This window comes from Psammomys obesus, unplaced genomic scaffold, assembly GCF_907164565.1.
Source record: "Psammomys obesus unplaced genomic scaffold, mPsaObe1.curated_primary_1811, whole genome shotgun sequence".
Lineage (NCBI taxonomy): Eukaryota > Metazoa > Chordata > Mammalia > Rodentia > Muridae > Psammomys > Psammomys obesus.
In genome coordinates this window covers 21,972,811-21,992,918 of record NW_026592890.1, presented here as the reverse complement: position 1 = coordinate 21,992,918, position 20,108 = coordinate 21,972,811, and the positions used below count along the sequence as shown (strand labels likewise).

Here is a 20,108-nt window from a genome sequence, read left to right as displayed (position 1 = left end):
TAAATTTTTTTCAAGTATTTGCACCTTAACAAATCTATAGAAAAGTCAAACTGAAACAGTCCCCAGGTTGCTAAGGACACGTCTCTTGTAGTGTTCACATGTTCTCTTCACAGTGTTCTCAGAAAGGCGAAATCAGTCAAACCAACTAACTGATGCTACTTCCTGTGCAAAGGGGATGTCTTTGAACGGGGAAAGGTTCTCTAGGTCTACCGCATTCAGCAGACACTCAGTGTAGCCCTCTCTAACTCACTGCCCTGGAACGTGGCTCCTCAAAGGCCTGGTTGGTCTCATAAGCATCCTTCCCTCTGTTTCCCAGCTAACGATCACAGGGGACTTAACATCCGTGACAGTGTGCCTCCAGGAAGACACACAACAGACTTCTAGATGCTTTACTCAGTCTGGGCATGGCGGCACACATCAGCAACACCCAGCAAATGTCCCACCCCCAATTTCCATATGTACCCCACCTGCTGCACTTGGGAGGGCTTTGAAGCAAGAGGAATGAGCTCAAGGCTAGCCTGGGCCACATAGAAAGAGTGTATGTCAAGCAATAAAAGCAGAACAAAAGGTTTTTTTCTAACTGTGAATTTTGTGAGACATAAAAAAGCAAAGTAAAGCTGGATATGGTGGCACACGGCTTTAATTCCAGCACCCGAGAGGCAGAGGTGGGCTGATCTCTGCGAGTTCAAGGCCAGCCTGGTCCACATAGAGTTCCAGGCCAGCCAGGGACACAGTGAGACCCTACCTCAGAGTAAACAAACAAATAAGAAGATGCCACAAAACAAATCGTAGGTTGCTAATTTACCAGTAAAAATAAAGCCATTAAAATAAAAACCATTTTTCTTCGAAACTATTAAAAAAATGCATAGGCTAATCACCCTCACTTAAGCATCACATCCTGCTAGGCCTGTGCCGCTCCTGTCTGCACACAGACTAGAAGCTCCTCTCTCTGCTGAGCGTTCCCAGGGTTTGCTCTCTACCTCGCGCAGCAGCCTCGCGTTCAGCATAAATGCTGTATCTGATCTGAGGATGCCACGGGCCTCAGTGAAGGCCTTCCACGTCCAACAAACTCAGGAGGAAGTTGCACCTGGATATGTGCATATATGTGAGTGAGTGTGTCACAGTGTGTGTGTATGTGTGTGTACAACCAGGCCTTCTATACCCCCATGCCAAACCTCGGTTGCTACAACAAGGAAAAGAAAAGCCTCTGCCAGGGAATACAACAACAACAAAAAAAAAAAAAAAATGACTACTAAAAATAGAAACATAAAAAAAGTTCAACATCCTATTAGAGGAAACTGATGTCAAGCTAGCCAAGTGGGAAAAGAGGAAAAAAAAAAAAAAACAAAACAGTCTCTGCTAACTTAACCTACACTAACATCTACCCAGCATCATCCAGCTTCCTCTGCTGGGTAGACAACTGACTGGCCTGTGACTAATGAACAAGGACACCTGGTGAGTGTCAACACATACACCTGTTTCTCCAACACCGAGTGGCTCATTATACTTTTTTTCAGACATACTTAGCTGTAAAGGCATCTGAAACACTGAAGAGCCAGAACATCATTTTCAGTGGCTTTGTTGGCTTTTGGTAGACAGCCAACTATGATCGTGAAATATTAGGGCTACTGATGTCATTCTGCCAAGTTAAATAGGTTGCTACCTACATAAACATGCAGTGACTTAAAAAAAAGAGTGTATTCTACTGTAGACGTGTAGGTTTGCCTAGCTCGTGGGGGAGGCCTCAAAAAATGCATTAGGAGCTGGAGAGATGGCGCAGAGGTTAAGATCACAGGCTGTTCTTCCAAAGGTCCTGAGTTTCAATTCCCAGCAACCACACGGTGGTTGGTAACCATCTGTAAGAAGCTCTGGTGCCCTCTTCTGGCCTACAGGCACACATGCAGGCAGAGCACTGTATACATAATAAATAAAATTCTAAAAATGCATTAGGGTTGAGGCTAGCCTGGTTCAAGTAGGCTTACAACCAATAGCTTTCAATAGGAACCAACGCCAAGTTCCTTCATACGTCCTTTTAATAACATTATCACTGAGAAGAAACCAGAACAATCTCATAAGCTCATGAGAACAATTCCCTACAACAGAACTCTGGCATCTGTCTTTCTGGTGTTCCTGGGGAAACACACACTCCAATCACACCCGCTGTGGGACTGACCCTAGGGATGGGCACGTCACACCAGCGCTGCCACCTCTCTACTTCAGGCACGTACTAATGATCCACACCAAAAAGTCAGACCTGGCATCTGAGCACACAATGACTCGGGAGAAGGCCACCAGGTGTAAAGGGCCCACCTAAGTGAAAGCCCCAGTGGCGAGCTCAGGTGAGAGATGGTCTGGTGACCGTGTTTGCTTGATCCCTAATATCCAGTCATGTCTGCATCAAAACGTTTTCATTTGATCGGTCTTGTCGTTGTTGTTTTCAGACAGGATCCGACTATGTAACCCAGGCTGGCCTGGAAGTGCTAAGAGTAAAAGCCTGTGCCACCGAGCCTGAGATAAAATCTTCTCCAGGGCTTTTTATTTGTATGGCCAGTAAGTTCTGTTTTTATCACTTAGGCTGGTAAGTTCAATCAGTCACTTCCATCTCAGAGTTGTGTGTCTCAGTAAAGGCTTGAATTGGCCATGGCGAAAGCACAGGGAACCATAATTCTGGCACTCAGGAGGCTGGGGTAGGCAGAGCCCAGGGTCAGAGCCAGAGGTCAGGTCAGCTGCAGCACACACCCAGACTCTCTAAAAAACAAAACTCTAGGTAGTCTGAAAATTTGTCTTGTGTCAAAATAGTAGTGAAGAAACACTAGCAAGGATGGTACTACGGGAAAGCCTAACAGGATTTTGTCCAACCTTAAGTAAGGTCAATGGCTACTCAGTCTTTTTATTTGTTTCTCACATTAAAGAAACTCACAATCTACTCATTTAGAAAAAATGGCAGCAGCTCCACATCTTTCTACAACATCACCCAAAAGCATGCTCCAGAATGGGGGGGGGGGGGAAGCTTGCATCAGATTATCTTAAAAACAGCTGAAACTATCAAGCAAGTGAGTTAATGTTTACCTGTCAGATATTCACTGAGGACCGACTGTCTCACAGACTATTAATCTAACAGAAAGCCTAGTAAAACCCAAGCTTAAGACCTTGGTTGAATGACTTCACTTACACGCCACTCAGCACATTGATGGACTGTGTTTTCACTCCATAGCCAGTCTCCTTTAAGTTAGCAACAATTCCCAAGACGTCAATACTGGAGCCTTTGGAGCCAAAGTTCTTTTCACTGTACATTATCATGTGAGAGTTTGAAAAATCCTATTAAAAAAAAAGAAAGATTCTGAGTCAAAGGGTAGCCACTTACCACCCCAAAAGACCACCCCTTAGCCACTAGCTTCTCTTTCACTTACACTTAATATAGGTCGTAAAGACTGCAGGTCTGCGCTGTAGCCTCCCCAGTCCTTCCAGTCCCTGTACTCCCCCTCTTCCAGCAAATACTGGTGACCAGTGAAGCCACACTCCTCATACGCAACCCACCTGCAGCAGAGAGAACACGGCAACTTTTCAGACATTTAAAACCTTTCCAATGTGACAAACAGAAGTATAAAATTAGATGTGGATTTGGGAAATTCTCTAAATTTCGAAAGGACAGCATATATTTAATATTTAAGAGTATTCTCTTAAATATACTTAATATTTATATAAATATACTTAATATTTAATATACTTAAATATACTTAATATTGAAGAGAATTTGTTCAGAGAAAACTAAGAAGCATGTTAGCGTTCTGTAAAGGCGTGTAGCTGTGTGTGTACAATGTGTATGCATTTGAGTGTATGAGTGTGCATGCTTAATAAGATCAAAAATGGGTGGTTGGAGAGTTGGCTCAGCAGTTAAGAGCACTTGTTTCTCTTGCCGAGCACCCAGACCCAGACCAGTTCCCAGTGCCCACACACAGCCAAAAACTGTTAACTCCAGTTCTTGAGGACCTGGGTCTTTTAGACTCCTCAGATTCTGTACAGATGTGGTGCACAGACATACATGCAGGAGAAACCCTCATACCCATAGGATAAAAATAAATAATTTTTTTTAAAAAGGAATTAAAATGAAACTCAGCAAGTAAAATGACAAACTTTCTTCAAATAGAAATAAAATACAAAATTTTGCCTATTAACAAAATAGGCTTCAGTTTATACTCCGACAACAAATGTGCAAGATCTATAAAATCCAAAAAGATCATAAAAATTAGAAAATTACTTAATAGTTCATTATGCTGGAACATGACATTTTAAAAATCAATCTATATGGCCAATTTTATCAGCTTCGCATCAGACTCCCCCTTAGCATCCCTCCAGCCATCTTCTCAAGTCCAGTCCGTAGTGGACTGAGGAGAGCATGAACACTGCTGAAATCACCAGACCCTGCTGGGGTGTAGCTGGACACTTGCCCAGCTTTTGTGACACCCTGGGGTTCAATCCTCATGACTCCCTGCTCCCCACAAAACATCACCATACTATAGTCTGGAATGTTGTCTTTGGAGGAAAAGAGGGCACACTGATTGTTTCATCAAGGAAAAGAGAGATCCTTACCAGCTACCCCTCCTACTTACACGCCTCTTAGAACTTTCATAGACCCCACCGATGTAAAGGGCAGGTGGTCGTCTCCAGTTGTTTCTTCCGTTTCACCTCCGTCCGTGATAAAACTACACATTTCTGTTTCTAGCTCCATACACCTTCCTTCAAAGAAAGGCTTTTCATAAACAACCACCTGCAACAGAAAAGAGATGACACTAATTTGGGAGAAGTTAAAAAGCTAAACAGTGAAGCCAGGCAGTGGTGGCACATACCAGTAATCCCAGCACTTGGGAGGCAGAGGCGGAGGCAGAGGCAGAGGCAGAGGCAGAGGCAGAGGCAGAGGCAGGCAGATCTCTGAGTTCAAGGCGAGACTGTTCTACAGAGTGAGTTTCAGGACAGCCAAGGCTACACAGAGGAACCCTGTCTTGAAAGAAACCAAACCAAAGCAAACTACAGTAGTGAACCTTAGAGGCCATGCTAAGATAACAGGCGCCTCCTCCATCATGTGAAGCTGGGCTAGTTCCTCTGGCTGAAGTGAAGTGGGAGAGAGGTTTAGAGTGGAAGTCCCATTAGTGTCATATACTTGGAGATCATAGAATAATCTCTCTCCCCTTACCCCCTCATTCCCAATTCTCTACCTATCTATCTATCTATCTATCTATCTATCTATCTATCTATCTATCTATCTATCTATGTCTATCTCCCCTTCTTACCTTGGGATCTGTAGGGAATTCAACTTTGCGGCCACCCTAAAATGAAATGAACAGCATAGTAAAACACCTGGTTTCCACTGAGAGTGTTTAGCATTGTCACAGTAGTTGAAGCGCAGTGTGGTGTCTTTCTGGTTTGTTTTAATTTCCATGAGGTGATGCCAACATTATCAAATGGAAATAAAGACACAAGACCATCTACAGCAGAGACTCACATGGCTCCCTACGCTACATATGCACACTGAGTGAGTGCTTCTCTTCTGTTTTTGTCTTGTTCTGTTTGCTTGTTTTTTGGAGTACTGAGGAATTGCTGTGCAAAGCTAGGCAAGCACTCTCCACCACTCAGCTACATCCCAGCCCCTTGATTTATTTTGCTTTGCCTTTTTTTTTTTTTTTTAACTAGGAAAATTTCTGATACAATTTTAATTTGTAATCCAAGAGTCAGTGCTGTTTTTTTCTTGTTGGAGACAGTCTCACTCACCATGAAGACCAGGCTAGCCTCAAACTTCGGATCCTCCTGCCTCAACCTCCTAAAACTCTTATTTCTTGTTCTCCTGCTAACTAGCCCTAAGATTTGACACATCTAGACTCAATGTCTCACAGGAAGCGAATTCCACCTTGTGGGCTTGGTAATTCTGTAGGGGCTGTCCTTCAGCGAGCCACAGGCTTGGCTGATCTCCACCGCTCCCTGACTCCACTCCCAGCAGCCTCACCCTTCTTATTTCCTGCCTGCCGCCTGGAGGCATCTGACTTTGCAACCAACAGCCTACAAAGGTGTTAAAGTTCACACAGCAGGAAATAGTAAGACCAACTATTAGATAATACTTAAAACCTCTCAAAGGAGGGTATTGTTATACTTTTGTAATAAAAAGGGTTCATAAAGTTAAAAATAAGCCCTAAAATCAGAGAAAAGAGTATTGCCTAAAACTCCTAAGCAGGCAAGAGTCAGTAGTGGGTTAAGCTGGGATGTGTCCCATCGATGTGTCTTTATGAGCTTAAAAACTGCAGCCAACGATCTTCAAATGGCCATAGTAAACTGCAATCATAAAGAAATGGACTAACTCAGCCAGTGAACCAGACCTCATACAACCAAGGGAGCGCTGGCTAAAAAAGCAGTCTTTTGGAGAGCCTCAGTAAACTTTTAAAACCATCAAATTGCCTTTTAAGCTTGGGACAACTCTTTCATGCATTCCCAAAACTAATAAAACTCGGCTCTTTGAAAGCGGATTTGATTTTTTTTAAAGAAAACCCTCAAGTCTTCTGCACTGAGATCTGCAGATAGTCAGATCAAATGCTTCTAACGTTCCAATCTGTCTCAGGATGGCTCTGAAGACACCTGCAGCGTGGAGATTCACAAACAAGTTCACAGCAGGGCCTTCCCTCTGGCGTTGGGTGAGCACCTAGCTTCACCAAGCACCCACCAGAGGCTAGTGTGGCAGCCTCATCCCTAAGCCTTCATTCTGGCCGAGCAACCAGAGACCAAGGCAAACATGGCATCGAGAAGGAAGCCCGGGCTCCGCGTAAGGGTGATGAGTATTTGAACACTGTGCACAGCCCCCCTTCTGTCCCACTCAGCCCTGCCCATCTCTGCGACTGCCCTGGGCCCCACACGCATTCTCTGCCAGCTCCAGCAACAACAATCCCGCTCCTGTTTAAGATTCAGCTTCGCCTCTCGGCTTCCGTAACTACAAACCCTTCTCTCTCACCAACTGGAGTTTTAGTCAACATTGCTCCCCTTTTCCACAAATACTTCTTCACTTACTGGGCCTGCTCTTGGCTGAAGCTTGGCACAGACATCTACTCCGTGAGGCAGAAGACGCCCTCAGCGCAAAGGTCATACCTAGTTTTGTCATCTTTCTTGGCTGTGAACTTGAGTAAGTCATTGCTTCTATCGTTTCTACCCAGCAACAGGACTCCTCTGCCTGTTACAGTTGCACGCAAAGCACTAAAAGCTGACTTTACTGTTCAAAGTCCCCTCTGGAAGAGTCTGGAGGTCAAGGTAGCACACTTGCTGCCTTCAGAACCTCAGCTTCAATGTCATCTTTACCATTTTCAGAGGCCGCATGGATCCGATGTACGCTTCTTCGGTATCCCAGAAGGACAGGTCAGGGTATTCCCCCGGCTCCAGGATGAAGGGGACACCTTGAAATCCAGGTTCTTCGTAGATCAGCCACCTAAACAGCCACCGAGGAAGCAAAGAAGCAGAAACTCAGGGTTTATTTCTGTTCCCTCCTGCCCCCCAGTACACAGGACCCCACTGATGGGGGAAGGGCAAGAACAGAGGACAGTGTGGTCCCACAGGGATGGCTGTATCTTGGTCTGGGTGAAAAGTGGCCTCCGAGGGCCCAGCTGTATGGTGGCTTTAGCCACTTACTTTAAGCCATATTATAACTGCTTTTATATCAGTTTCTCTGTCACCTAGTTAGAGACCCCCAAGTTAGGCCGCCCAAACCCTTGTTTTAAGTTAATTTTTTTTTTTTGTAAATAAAGACTTATAGTGTTCTACTTAATCATTTCTCATGGCGTCAAAATTTTGTAGCAACTGACCCCTTCTAAAAGCTTCCACAGAATGCTACCTAGAATTCAGTTGATCTCACAACAGTGCTTCCAGGAGGGAATGCTCTTGTCCGAAGTTTCCCGGGGGCGAGGGGGGGGGGGTTAAGTCACTTGCTCCAAGGCAGGGCTGCTGTAAACTGACCCCCTGATCATGTCTTTTTTTTCACAGCAGTTTTTTTGTTTTTTTTTCCACTGAAGGGAGTGTGCCAAACATAACCTGCTCTTCTCAGTCACCAAGCATTCTTGCCGTGTGCACTGCCCAGCACACACTTCTGTCAGGTCCAAGGGCTGCCTGTGCCCGGGTGGCATCGCCCTCTGAGCGCTCGGCTCTGATCATAAAGATGCAGTGATACCACCTCCTTGCATCGGGCTCGAGCCGTCACTTCTGCTCTGGTCAGGGGATGGCAGCCCCACCCTCTCCTGAGCTAAGGCCAGGGAACCATAAAAACATGCCCATTGGAGCTAAGAGCAGGAAGGTGCAGCTACTGGGGGAGAAGTGATTTACCTAATTCAGAAGTTACCTCCCCTCAGAAACACAGGCAAGCTCCTCCCCCTGCCCCTTGTCCGTGATCCCCACCCCACCTAGGTGATAATAGTCTGGCTGAACCACCTGGCTGTGGCCCTCTAACAACCATGCTATGGTCCCCACCGTTGTGCCAATGAGAGGGAACTCTAAAACAAAACTCTTCACAGCAAAACAGGGTCTGAGGATGGGGTTGTGTTCCTCTTGTTTTCAATTTTGGCCTAACACTCATTTTTTTAGTGAAAGCTTGTGTTAAAGATGCCTGTGGGCCTTCTTTCAACTAATTTCCTAGAGATTTGCCACACAATTCCTACTAAAGATCTGTCAACAGACACAGTGGTACACAAGGCTAGGAGGTCCCATGGTCCATAAGTGGAGACCAAAGCCAATCAACAGTGTCCTAAGGCAGTACCACGGTTACCCATCGAGAGGGGCTGGGGGAGGGGAGCAACTAGAAGGAAGCCTGGATGACCAGGCTCCTGGTGTGCTGGATGGGATGTTCTAGTCCTAGCTCACAAAATACACTTGGGTTATGGAGTCGAGGTTTTTTAAGTCCCTTTCTGTGCAAATGTTACGCTTCAGAACTAGGTAACTAAGGAGAAAGAAACCTGTCTTTTAAATGACCTACGATTCCTCTAAGCCAGGAGGCAGCAGGCTGAGGGGTCCCTGTATCTAACTTCCTATATCTAAACCATGCCAGACAGGAAGGCACAACCATCCCTGGAGCCCAAAGCTGGCTCAGGCACGCTACACATGTGCTTCATGTGTGGGCCAAGGAATGGAAGTTCTGCAGTCAACGCTGCTGACTCAGACTCCCTCACAAGGGGAGAACTGCGATCTCTCATAAACAGCCTGTGTGGCTCATGAAAGTGACCCTGAGAGTTTGAAATGATGTGTTTTGTTAAGATGTACTTACTTTCATGTACATTGGTGTTTTGCCTGCATGTCTGTCTGTCTGAGGATATCAGATCCCCTGGAACTGGAGTTATAGACAGGGGTAAGCTGTCATGTGGGTGCTAGGGATTGAACCATGGTCTTCTGGAAGAATAGCCTGTGCTCTTAACTGCTGAGCCATCTCCCCGGCCCCAAAATGATGTTTTCAAAGCAGCCTCCTTTTGAGGGCTTTCCTTCTTTGGGCTAAGCTGTAAGTATCTGTTCATCTGATACTAAATTTCCGCTTTTCTTGAAGTGTGTAAGTCACAGAGCATCTGCAGAAGGTGGAGAGCTCTGCTGGGGAGCAGAACAGACACACTGGTGAATCCGCAAGACCGTGTCCCGAGAGGCATCCCTCAGTGGGCCAAGCCTAGAGACCTTCCCAGTAATGGGGACAGACACTCAGGTACGCCAGGCACACATGGGGATCTGAAAACTCATACACAGAGCTTCAGGAGAGCAGGGGGTTTTCTTCAGGAATGCCATTTCTATTTCTAAAGAAACTGCTTTCCTTTTCCACTGTAGTAAGGTAATGAGCTCTGCTCATTACAAAACAAGAAGTGTGTGTTTACTTTTTTTTTTTTAACAAACATGAGCATGCATGAATGGATGCATAAGGATAATACATTATGAATGTTCATGAATGTAATCATAAGAAGCATATATAAACACTGCTGAACAATGGCCACTAGTCTGTATGTTAACATATGTGTTATCATTCCCTTAGAAATGTCCTTTAGTCTTATCACGTGTGTTTGTTCTTAGACCAGGTAACCTGTAAACTGACCACCTAGCAGGCAAAACTAAACTGAGCACGCCCAGCTGGCTCCTAGAAGGTGTGTATGAAAATCAACTGAATGTTAAATATGAGGTTATTCCAAACTCCTGAGTAACTGTACAGAGGGGAGCTGTGAGAGAGCCCACATCTAGGCAAGCAAACTTGAGGTCATCAGTACACAGGTGGCTGGTCAGTCACGTGGTGACAGAGCATAAATGCATGCCACCACCTCTCAGGAAGCACGCTTGCCAACACTGTCCAAGCTAAATCACATAACACCGCCAGACCTAACCCTTCGTACAAACAACACTTAGATAATAATAGGGAGACCACAAGAAAATAAAAACTCAGAAAAACCTATGCTCTAAGACAGCTGGCCCAAGCTGCTCTTAAAAGCCTGCCTTGTGCTGCACCTAAGGCTCAGGGGTCACTGCAGACGAAGGGAAAGAAAGATTATTAGAGCCAGAGGAACAGGAAGTTTGCTGTGGGATGGTATCTCCTGGATATGTCAGAGAGGCTACACCATGAGGTCTCATCCACACAGCTGCCTAAACATGACCTGAACACCACCACAGACATGCCAGTGTGGAAGGGAAAGCTGATGAGGCCTCCATCCTGGACATAGAAGCACAAACAACTAAGAGATGCTGAGAGTGGGTGAAAGTCTTCCCCAGGGAAGAGCCCCAAATTAGTGATCCAATGCCAAATAGTGAAACCTGAAAGCATACACATACATGTAAGTAACACTACACAGGCTAGGAAAGCTGTGTTTACATACTTAGAAATATATTTGTGTGTGTGTGTGTGTGTGTGTGTGCATGCTTGTGTGTGTGCGCGTGCGATTGTTTGTGTGAGAGGGAACAATTAAAGAGGCCATGAATTTAGAAGGTGGGCAGCACAGAGGTTGGAGGGAGGAAAGAGAAGGAGGGAAATGGTGTAATTATGTAATTTCAAAACTATAAAAAAATTAAAACAAGCCCCGATCCCAAACAAATCCAAAACAAACAAACAAGCACACAAAACAAAAACAAAAAAGCCTGGCATAGCTGTGTGCTTTATAATCCAGCTCTTGGGGAAAGAGGCAGGCGGATTGCCGGGCCTCACCAACCAGTCCGTCTAGCTGACAACTACAAGCACATGCATGAACAGGCAAGCACTTTGGCACACACAGGTGCCCGTACAACAGTCACACAGATGTCTGGCCTGAGCAGCAAACAGACTTCCGGAGGCAGACAAAAGAAATGGAATTAAAGGAGGGAGTCTCACTGGGGCACTCTGGGTTGGAGATGAGACAGTGTCTCTCACTAAAGAGCCCAGGTTAACCTGGAACTCCCTATCATGCGCCTTTGCCCACCATGTGTAGACACTACAGGCGTGTTCCGCTGCGCCTGGCTCTAGATCCTGATTTAGAACGAAAGGAAAACTACGGAAGACCTTCTGGAGGCAACTGGGAAGATGTGGTTCCGGGATATTATATTATCATAGGATATAGTGCTAATTTTCTTAGGTATAATGAGAGTTACTGTCATTTTAGAGAGATTGAGGCCGAGTCTGTGGGAGCAAAGGAGCTAATTATCTGCAATGTACAGTCAACTGACAGCAAAAGGTAACAATCAGGAAGCTGACCCCAGTGCTAGGCAGGAAGAGGCAGGCAGATCTCTGAGTTCAGTCTGGTCTATGAAGTGAGTACCAGGGCCACACTGAGAAACCCCGTGTCAAACAAACAAACAAAGATAACAAACGTGGGAAATGTTAGCAATCACTGGATCTGGTAGATGACAGGAAGGTGTTTCCTGAATTATTCTGGCTACGAGTTGGGTTGGGTGTGTCATTATTAGGCTCCAAAACTCACACACAGACATATATTCTCCTTTAGACATCAACTATTTCAGAATAAGAAATGATAAAAGCACATTTGGCTGGTGAAAAAGCCGTTCCGTCATTTCAAAGCATCAAACTCTTCAGCTTAACAACCCTGGTGCGGACAAAGTGGCCAGCCTGTCTTCCTTGCTTAAATCAGAGGCTTCCTCTGAGGTTCCCAAATCCTTTGTTTTCACTAAAGTACACCCTAGAATTACGTGAGCCTGCCTTTGCCTCAAGGAGGATGGGGGCTAAGATTATCTGCTGCTAAAGCAAAGGTTTAGGACTCATTCACAGTCAACAGAATTTGAAAGGCAAATTTAGGTAAGAATTACTCACTTCCTCAAGAAAGAACCTGAGAAGGCCAGAAACACTCTTACATGTGTGCCCAGGAACTTAATCTAGAGTGATCAGGCCCAGGAACACGTTTCCGATGGGATCTACGAAAGGCCCCACCCCCCTCCAGGACTTCTCTGCCTGCAGACTCGGAGCACTTTTACACCAACAGCGGCAAAGTGAGCTGAGTGCTTTTTACCAGTTAAGTCCTTCCAACTTAGCCAGGAGCAGCGGCTCACATCTGTAATCCCACACAGGGAGAAAAGGATGGATGGAGAGAGTAAGCCAGGTGACAAACAGTCCTCTCTCTCCACTCTCCCAGGCTTCCTGGAAGAGCTGTAAAAGCACTGTTAATGTCCTGAACAGACATTGGAGGCAGCTTCTGTGAGGCCACTGGCATGGAAGTGAATAGCCAGAGAAGACATCTAAAGGCAGTGGTCATAAAGACATTTTCTTGTACCAGACTCTGCATTTTCTCACAATCTCTAAAAAGTGCCTAACGCGCATATCATCTCTTTCCCAGGCTAAAATCTTTGGGGTCTCATGTGGTACCTAATTTAAAGTCTTCGCAATGGTCATTTCCCCTTTTAAAACTTGCTTTTCTCTGCTCTGCGCAGGGACTCCCTTCTCCTTCCTGGGAACTGACCACCAGGCCTTCTGCATACTGGGCCAGCACTCAAACTCTGAGTTACACCCACAGCCCTTTCCACCCCTCCTCTAAGGGGAGGACTCTCAGGTTCCCCCTGTAACCTTTCCCTGCAATCCAGGCTCACACTTCCATTTACCCCCTCCCTCCCATGTGAACCCAGAGGATCTCAGGTTTAACCTGCCCCCCCCAAAAAAAAAACCCTTCTGAACTCCCCTCTTCCTCCCACACTGTTCCTGCAGGCCTCTATTCCAGAATGGACCAGGGTCCCAAGCCTTCTCAACCCCTGCATCTAAATAAAATCTACCGGCAAATGCTGCTTGTTCTGCCTTTAAGATGTATCTTAACAGAGGGCCTCTGAAAGTCTCTACCTAGCAGTGTGTCAAAACAGATACTGAGACTCATAACCAAACCTTCAGCAGAGTGCAGGGAATCATATGAAAGAAGGGGGCGTTAGTATGACCTGGAGAGGACAGGAGCTCCACAAGGACCAAATATATCTGGGCACAGGGGTCTTATATGACACTGTTTCTCCAACCAAGGACCATGTATGGATATAACCTAAACCTCTGCTTGGATGTAGCCGATGGTAGCTCAGTAACCAAGTAGGTTTCCCTAGTAAAGGGAACAGGGACTGACTCTGACATGAACTCAATGGAGGGCTCTTTGAACTCCTCACCCCCCAAGGGAGGAGCAGCCCTGCTAGGCCACAGAGGAGGACTTTGCAGCCAGTCATGAAGACACCTGATAAGCTAGGGTCAGATGGAAGGGGAGGAGGTCCTCCCCAATCAGTGGACTTGGAAAGGGGCAGGGAGAAGATGAGAGAGGGAGGGTGGGATTGGGAGGGAATGAGGGAGTGGGAACTAATACTAAAAATAAATTTAAAAAAAAAAAAGAAAAAATATATATCTTAAGTTTCGCCATTTTCTGCCACTACATCTAAGCCACCGGCATCTCTTGCGTGTATGACTGGAATTGCCTCCCAACTGCTCTCCTCTGTTGCGTGCTCCCTTCTTGACAGTCTGTTTCTATAAAGCAGCCAGTTATCCTGAATTCCGCCCTAGTAAGCGGCCTTTGCTTGTTGACAAGGCACCACCATGCTCTCCTTGTGAGGTCTGGATGCTCCTTTCAAAATGCCATATTGAAATTCAACACGGGAGGTACAAACTGTACTTACAGTTTCCTGGGGCTTGTATAGCCAACACAACACTATTGTGTAACAATGGCGAAGGAAGTATGTTTGGCTCGAACCCATCTCACTCAAAATACTGAATTATATCCTTGGAATTATTGTGAACATATAACCTACTACTCAGCTTTGCATGGCTAGGTTTCTCTGGTATAGGGGAAAAGTCCTATGTGAAAAGTATGTTTTCCATGGTTGGGATAAAGCTCAGTGAAGTCCTTGGCTAACATGCCTAAGACTAACCCCAGCGCAGAGAACGGGAGACAGGGTCTGGCGGGTGAGGGTGCAGCAGCTAAAGCATAGTGGATAAAGTAGACACGTGGGACCCGACTTTGGATCCCCATACTGAACACCTCTGCCCTCTCTAGCATTCCTGATGAAGCATCGTCAAACCCGCACTTGAACCAGAAGACTTACGTGCCCCAGTGCACTTTGATGGAACACGTCTTCTGCATCACGCCGAAGCCTTGCATTTCCTCAGTATCATCGAAGTAGGACGTCTGGAGTCCTAGCCCTTCCGGCTCAGTAAACAAGTCAATTTGACTAATTCTATAATCCTGAAAAAAAAAAAAACAACGCATAGATGTATATTCCATAAACATAGCTAACTTGTAGTTAGCTCATTGTGCTCTGTCTTACAACTGACCGAAAATGTTATTTAAAAAAAAAAAAATTAATGTTTGTGTGATGTATGGATGTATGTTAATGTGAATAAATATGTGTGCCACATGCATGCATTGTACTGGCAGAGGCCAGAAGAGGGCGCCAGATCACCCGGAACTGGAGTTATAAACAGTTGTTCCTCACAGAATATTTAGAAGGTAAAGAGGGGCTGGAGAGAGAGCTCAGTGGTTGGGAGGGCTTGCGGCTCCTGCAGAGGACCAGGTTCGGTTCCCAGCACCTACAGCAGGCTTCTGGAAACCACCCGCAACTGCAACCAGAGGGTCTGACACCCTCTTCCGGGTTCCACAGGCAGACACACCCCTGTGCACATCGACCCCTATACACATACACAATTCAAAATACAATCTCAAAATACTGACAGGAAAAAGGCGAGAAGCAAACTTACGATCCACTGTAACTGCGAATAGCAAACACTTGTTGGTAAATCACTTATGAACTACAGGAAGAGCAGCACAGCCTTTCCATGAAGAACAGTGCTCGGCTGAGCCTCAGACCGAGCAGTAGCGTGGGCAGCTCTGGCTGCATTAGCAAACAGGAGCTTCATCCCTGAGCTCCACCCGATTCACCTTCCTGCACACACCTGAAGCCTTGCCCCAGCCAACAGCACCATCTGTAATCACTGTAAGCAATCACTCACAGGAGCGTGATCCCGGAGAGCGATCATGAGGACAGGAAAAGAGGACCGAGAATCATAGCTTTGGGTAGAAAAGGAATAAGTGCGCTGTATTCGCAATACATTAGAACTATATAAAAAGCAGATCTGAATATGACCAAGGGAAGGCGGAGAACTTAAATGCGTGAAGGGACAGACACACTTCAGTTCGGTCAACTTTAGCTTTGAACACTGCTTTTTTATGTACATTATTTAAGCAATAAATAAAAATGCAGTGTGTGTGATACGTATATGTAAATGTAAAATATATGTGTAAAGTATTCCACTGAGAGAACATGTTAAAATAGTGTTCTTTGTTGCTGAGGAGTTGGCTCAGGGGGTAAGAGCACTTGCAGTTGTTACAAAGAACTGGGGTTCAATTCCCAGCACTCACATGGAGGCTCACAGCCCCCTGGGGACAAAGCATGTATGTAGGATACAGTATATGGAGTATGAGTAAACACGTAAAATAACAAAATAGTGTTCCTCATATCTTAGATGGCTCATCACACTATGTACTCTACTTAAAACTAAAAACTAAGCAGGCTGTGGTGGTGTGTGTCTGTGATTCTGGGGGCCGGGGGCACACAGAGACAATGAGGATGGCTGCAGCTTCAGGCACAGCTGGAGCTACAGAGCCACATCATGACAAGATCCACTAAAAGCTAAGAGCATCATCTAAGTCTCTCAGAAATGTTGACCTGGGGTGTGGCGGCACACACCTGTGATCCCAGCCTGTGTAGTAGCAGCAGGAAGATCAAGAGGTCAAGGCTAGTCTGAGCTACACTGACTGTCTTAAAGAAAAAACAAAAAACCAAAAACAAACAAACAACAAAAAGAAACACTGACCTAGGAAACAGGTACCACTCTCCCTGCCCAAAATTGTCTTTCATTCTTTTTCATTCCCATTTTAGAACCTTCCACTCTTCTCTACTGTAATCTATAGCATTTCCCTCTATTGTATAAAGTTATTGTTTAATCTTTCATGTGTAAGACACCAGAAGTTACATATTTACAAAGAGAGATGCTGACAATACATTTATCCTTAAAAAAATAAGCAGGAAATTCTACCCACCTCTGTAAATTGATTTATCATGAAAAATATCTAATGACTAGAAGGTTTCTTTTCTAGTTAATTTATGGTATACAAATATTTACATTGTAGAACACATAGCCAGAGTATGGTTAAATATCTTCCCATTTATGTCATAAAATGAAGATTCCTTTAAAGTAAAATTATTCATTCATCTCCAAGTGCTGAATGAAGTTCACATTTCCCATAACCTACCTGGACCACGTGCCTGATGGAACCAATGATTACAGGTTTGTCAGACTCTGCTTCTTCATCTGAAATATCCTCCATGCCCCAGAGACCAGAGAGTTCCAGTTCACCTTCTTCTAGAGCGAGGGAGTGCCCTTCAAAATTGGCTTTCTCATACAAAATCCAACTGAAAGAAAACACAGAAGAGCCATTATCTGTCACAGTGGGGCAGGTATGATTGCTTAATTCTGGTTAACACATATTGTACATAAGTAACCAAAAATAGCATAAGCTTGTCCCTGAGATCAACCTCAGTGGGTCTTATTAGGCCTTTGATAAATCAAAACCTATGCAGGCATTTTGGAGAATGTCTGAGTTATCACTGTGATAGAGTTCATGGAACTGACAGGTGATCATAGGGGCTCTCTGGGTGAACTTTCCCTTACATGTATGTTACCACCCATTTCTCTTAGAGGTATTATGCTGTATCACAACTGAATCAATGAATACGTTGATACAAAAAAACCATATGTATGCCAACAATGAGTACTTTTGAAAGATTCTCCCCAGCAACCACACAGCACTAAGGAAAACATCACAGTGAATGGGACGCCTTACACCTTCAAGGAGCCAATAAGAGTTGCTACAAGGTCAACTAAAGAGAAGGTTCAGTGGTTCCGAGTGGGTTCTGCTCTTGCAAAGGACAAGAGTTTGATTCCTAGCACAAACTTTGGGTGGCTCACAACCACCCGTTACCCCCAGTTCCAGGGGATCCGATGCCTCTGGCCTCCATGGGCACCTGTACTCAAATGCACACACCCTCACAAACACCCCCCCTACAATTAATTAAAAAATAAACTATTAAAACAAAACAAAAGGTTGCAAAGGAGTTAACAGTCTCACTACAAACAAAATTGCCTTGCAAAGCTTGTTCTTAGCAGGAGTTTCAGTCTAATTTGATAATGAAAGTACATTTTCTTTTTCTAATGAGTATGATCACTATCTAGAAAAATATATTAAAATATTAAAAGCCCTGTTAGAAAAGACATTGCATAAATAGTCCGACGGAGATGAAAAGAAACACCAGGACTTTTTAGGTCCTGGCTGAATCTGTCTGTCCAGCTACTCCAGAGGCTTGGGCAGAAGGGTCACAGGTAGGGCCACCTGGGGCTCCATGGTGAGTCCAAGCACAGGTGGTAACATGGCAAGATGATGTTTGAAAAGGTAAAAAGGCAGCTGGGGAGACAGCTCAGCGGTCCAGTGCTGGCCTCCTGTTGCATGTGTGAGGTCAAACCCCAAATGATTCATAAATGTTTAGTGCCCTCCTGACCTCAGCCAAGTGTGTAAGGACACAGGGACGGTAAACATGATACTCTGATTTTGTTTGCAGTTGTTTTTCTTTACTCAGTTTCCTGTGCACCTCTGAGAGATAACTCAACCAGGAAAAATAATTTAGAAGTTGTCAAAGCACTAAATCTTCATCAATCCCTTAATCAAAACTACCTTTTGTTAAAAATTAGAAAGTAAACTAAATTTTAGGTTACTTCCTTCCTAAACTGTCAGAACTTTGTTTATCTTTCCCTATGAGTTTGTTTGGCTTATTTATTTATTTTTTGATTATTGCCTAGGTGTGGCAGTACACACCTTCAATCCCAGCGTTGGGAGGCAAAGACAGGGAGATGGATCTCTGTGAGTTTAAGGCCAGTCTGCTCCACAGAGTGAGATCTTGCCTCCATTTTGTGAATGTATTCGTTTGTGTGTGTGTCTGTACACATGAGCCATGACATTCAAGTGGAGGGCAGAGGGCAACTTTTGGGAGTCAGTTCTCTCCCAGCAGCATGTGTATCCAAGAAACGGAACTCAGCTCCCCAGGCTTGGAGGCAAGCGCCTCCACCCACTGAGCTGGCTTGCCAGCTTTGTGGGCATGGATGTGTTTGAGATTGGGTCTTGCTATGTAAGACCGGGCTGGCCTGGAACTCACAGCAACTGTCTCTTAGCCTGCTGAGTGCTGGGGTTAGAGACATAAGGTACCACATCCAGGTTTGCCTGTAAGTTTGCAACAAGTCACATCTGACCTGTAAGTAGAACAAATGTAATTTTCTTTTAAAGTTTCACTTTTTTTTTCACGTATTTGGGTCTTTGTGCTGTGTTTGGCCTGCATGTATGTCTGGGTACATGTATGTCTGAGGCAGTTCCTGCAGAGGCCAGAGAAAGAAGTTGGCTCCCATGAAACTGGAGTTTCAGTTGAGCCACCAAGTGGATGGTGGAAACCAAACCCAGGTCCTCTAGAAGAGCTGAAAGTACTCTTAGATGCTAAGCCATGGCTCCAGCTTCCAAATGCAGTTCTTACCACCTCGTTAGCTACTCAGGAGTCAGAACCACATTCTGGGCCCTAGTTGTATCCAAAGCAATATTGTGTGGAGATTTATGGGAAAAGTAAGCTTGTTCTACTGTACTTTTCTGATTTGTCTGTCATAAGCACGTATTACTTTTACAATCAAAACCATGTACGCTAAATGTTTTTCTTATCTTACCATCGACTGTTTTAAGTCATTTATGCTGATAAAGGTATACTCATAAAGAAGCAGTGAGGTTTAAACAGTAATGGAGAAAGCCATACACCTGTGGTAAGCTCAGCCTGCAGTGCTCTCTAACCCCCTGTGAGCTGAGCCTGCAGGACACACTTACCATCCTCGGACAACTTTCACAAGTATCACTGGAGAGAGGCGCCAAGAGCTGCAGTCCTGAATGTCTCCAAACACCTCGATGCACTCCTCAGAGACGTCAGGCTCACTGAATATCACTACCTGCAAGAAAGTGGAAGTGTCAGCATTTTGTCTCCCTTCACCAGCCCAAGAAAGAAACTGGACCAGAAATGAAAGGAACCTTACCTTCCCAGGCCGGGGATTGAGTTTATTGGGCACACTTCCTCTGAGAGTCTGCAATCAGAGGAATGAAACTGTGGTCAGCAATTCCAGCACTAGAGGGCGGCGCCTTCTCTCCACCTGAACTCCTTTTAATCTGAACATACTTACTTCACCATTTATCAGCGCAGAAGCATCTACTTCGCTTTACACTCAAGTCATGTTAGTGTTCTCTTTGAATTTACATGATTAAATTATAGGATTTTCCAAATGAATTTGCCATTACAGCTTCTACTCATCTTAACGTCTAGGGGATTTCCTCCAATACTAGAAAATCCAGGGCCCAAATGTCAGACCTATGCTTTACAGCAGTTCGTTGACTCATTGACTAAGAACCACACAGGAGATTGCACTTCAAAGAATCTGAGTAATCGAAAATTAGGAGGAGGAGGAGAAGAGAGAAAGAAAAGAAAGAAAGAAAGAAAGAAAGAAAGAAAGAAGGAAGGAAGGAAGGAAGGAAGGAAGGAAGGAAGGAAGGAAGGAA

The 20,108-nt window shown here is 45.0% G+C and overlaps 1 protein-coding gene across 1 annotated transcript in view; it reads right to left on the bottom strand.

The window, feature by feature from the left end:
- Crybg1 (crystallin beta-gamma domain containing 1) overlaps positions 1-20,108 on the bottom strand; it is a 51,982-nt gene that overhangs the window by 19,925 nt on the left and 11,949 nt on the right. The window contains exons 3-11 of the mRNA XM_055616004.1: positions 19,592-19,639; positions 19,389-19,507; positions 16,728-16,887; positions 14,521-14,660; positions 7,333-7,459; positions 5,289-5,324; positions 4,611-4,768; positions 3,411-3,537; positions 3,173-3,318 (exon numbers count right to left, since the gene is read on the bottom strand). Of these exons, the coding sequence (XP_055471979.1) occupies positions 3,173-3,318; positions 3,411-3,537; positions 4,611-4,768; positions 5,289-5,324; positions 7,333-7,459; positions 14,521-14,660; positions 16,728-16,887; positions 19,389-19,507; positions 19,592-19,639 (1,061 nt within the window). The remainder of the gene's footprint in view (positions 1-3,172; positions 3,319-3,410; positions 3,538-4,610; positions 4,769-5,288; positions 5,325-7,332; positions 7,460-14,520; positions 14,661-16,727; positions 16,888-19,388; positions 19,508-19,591; positions 19,640-20,108) is intronic.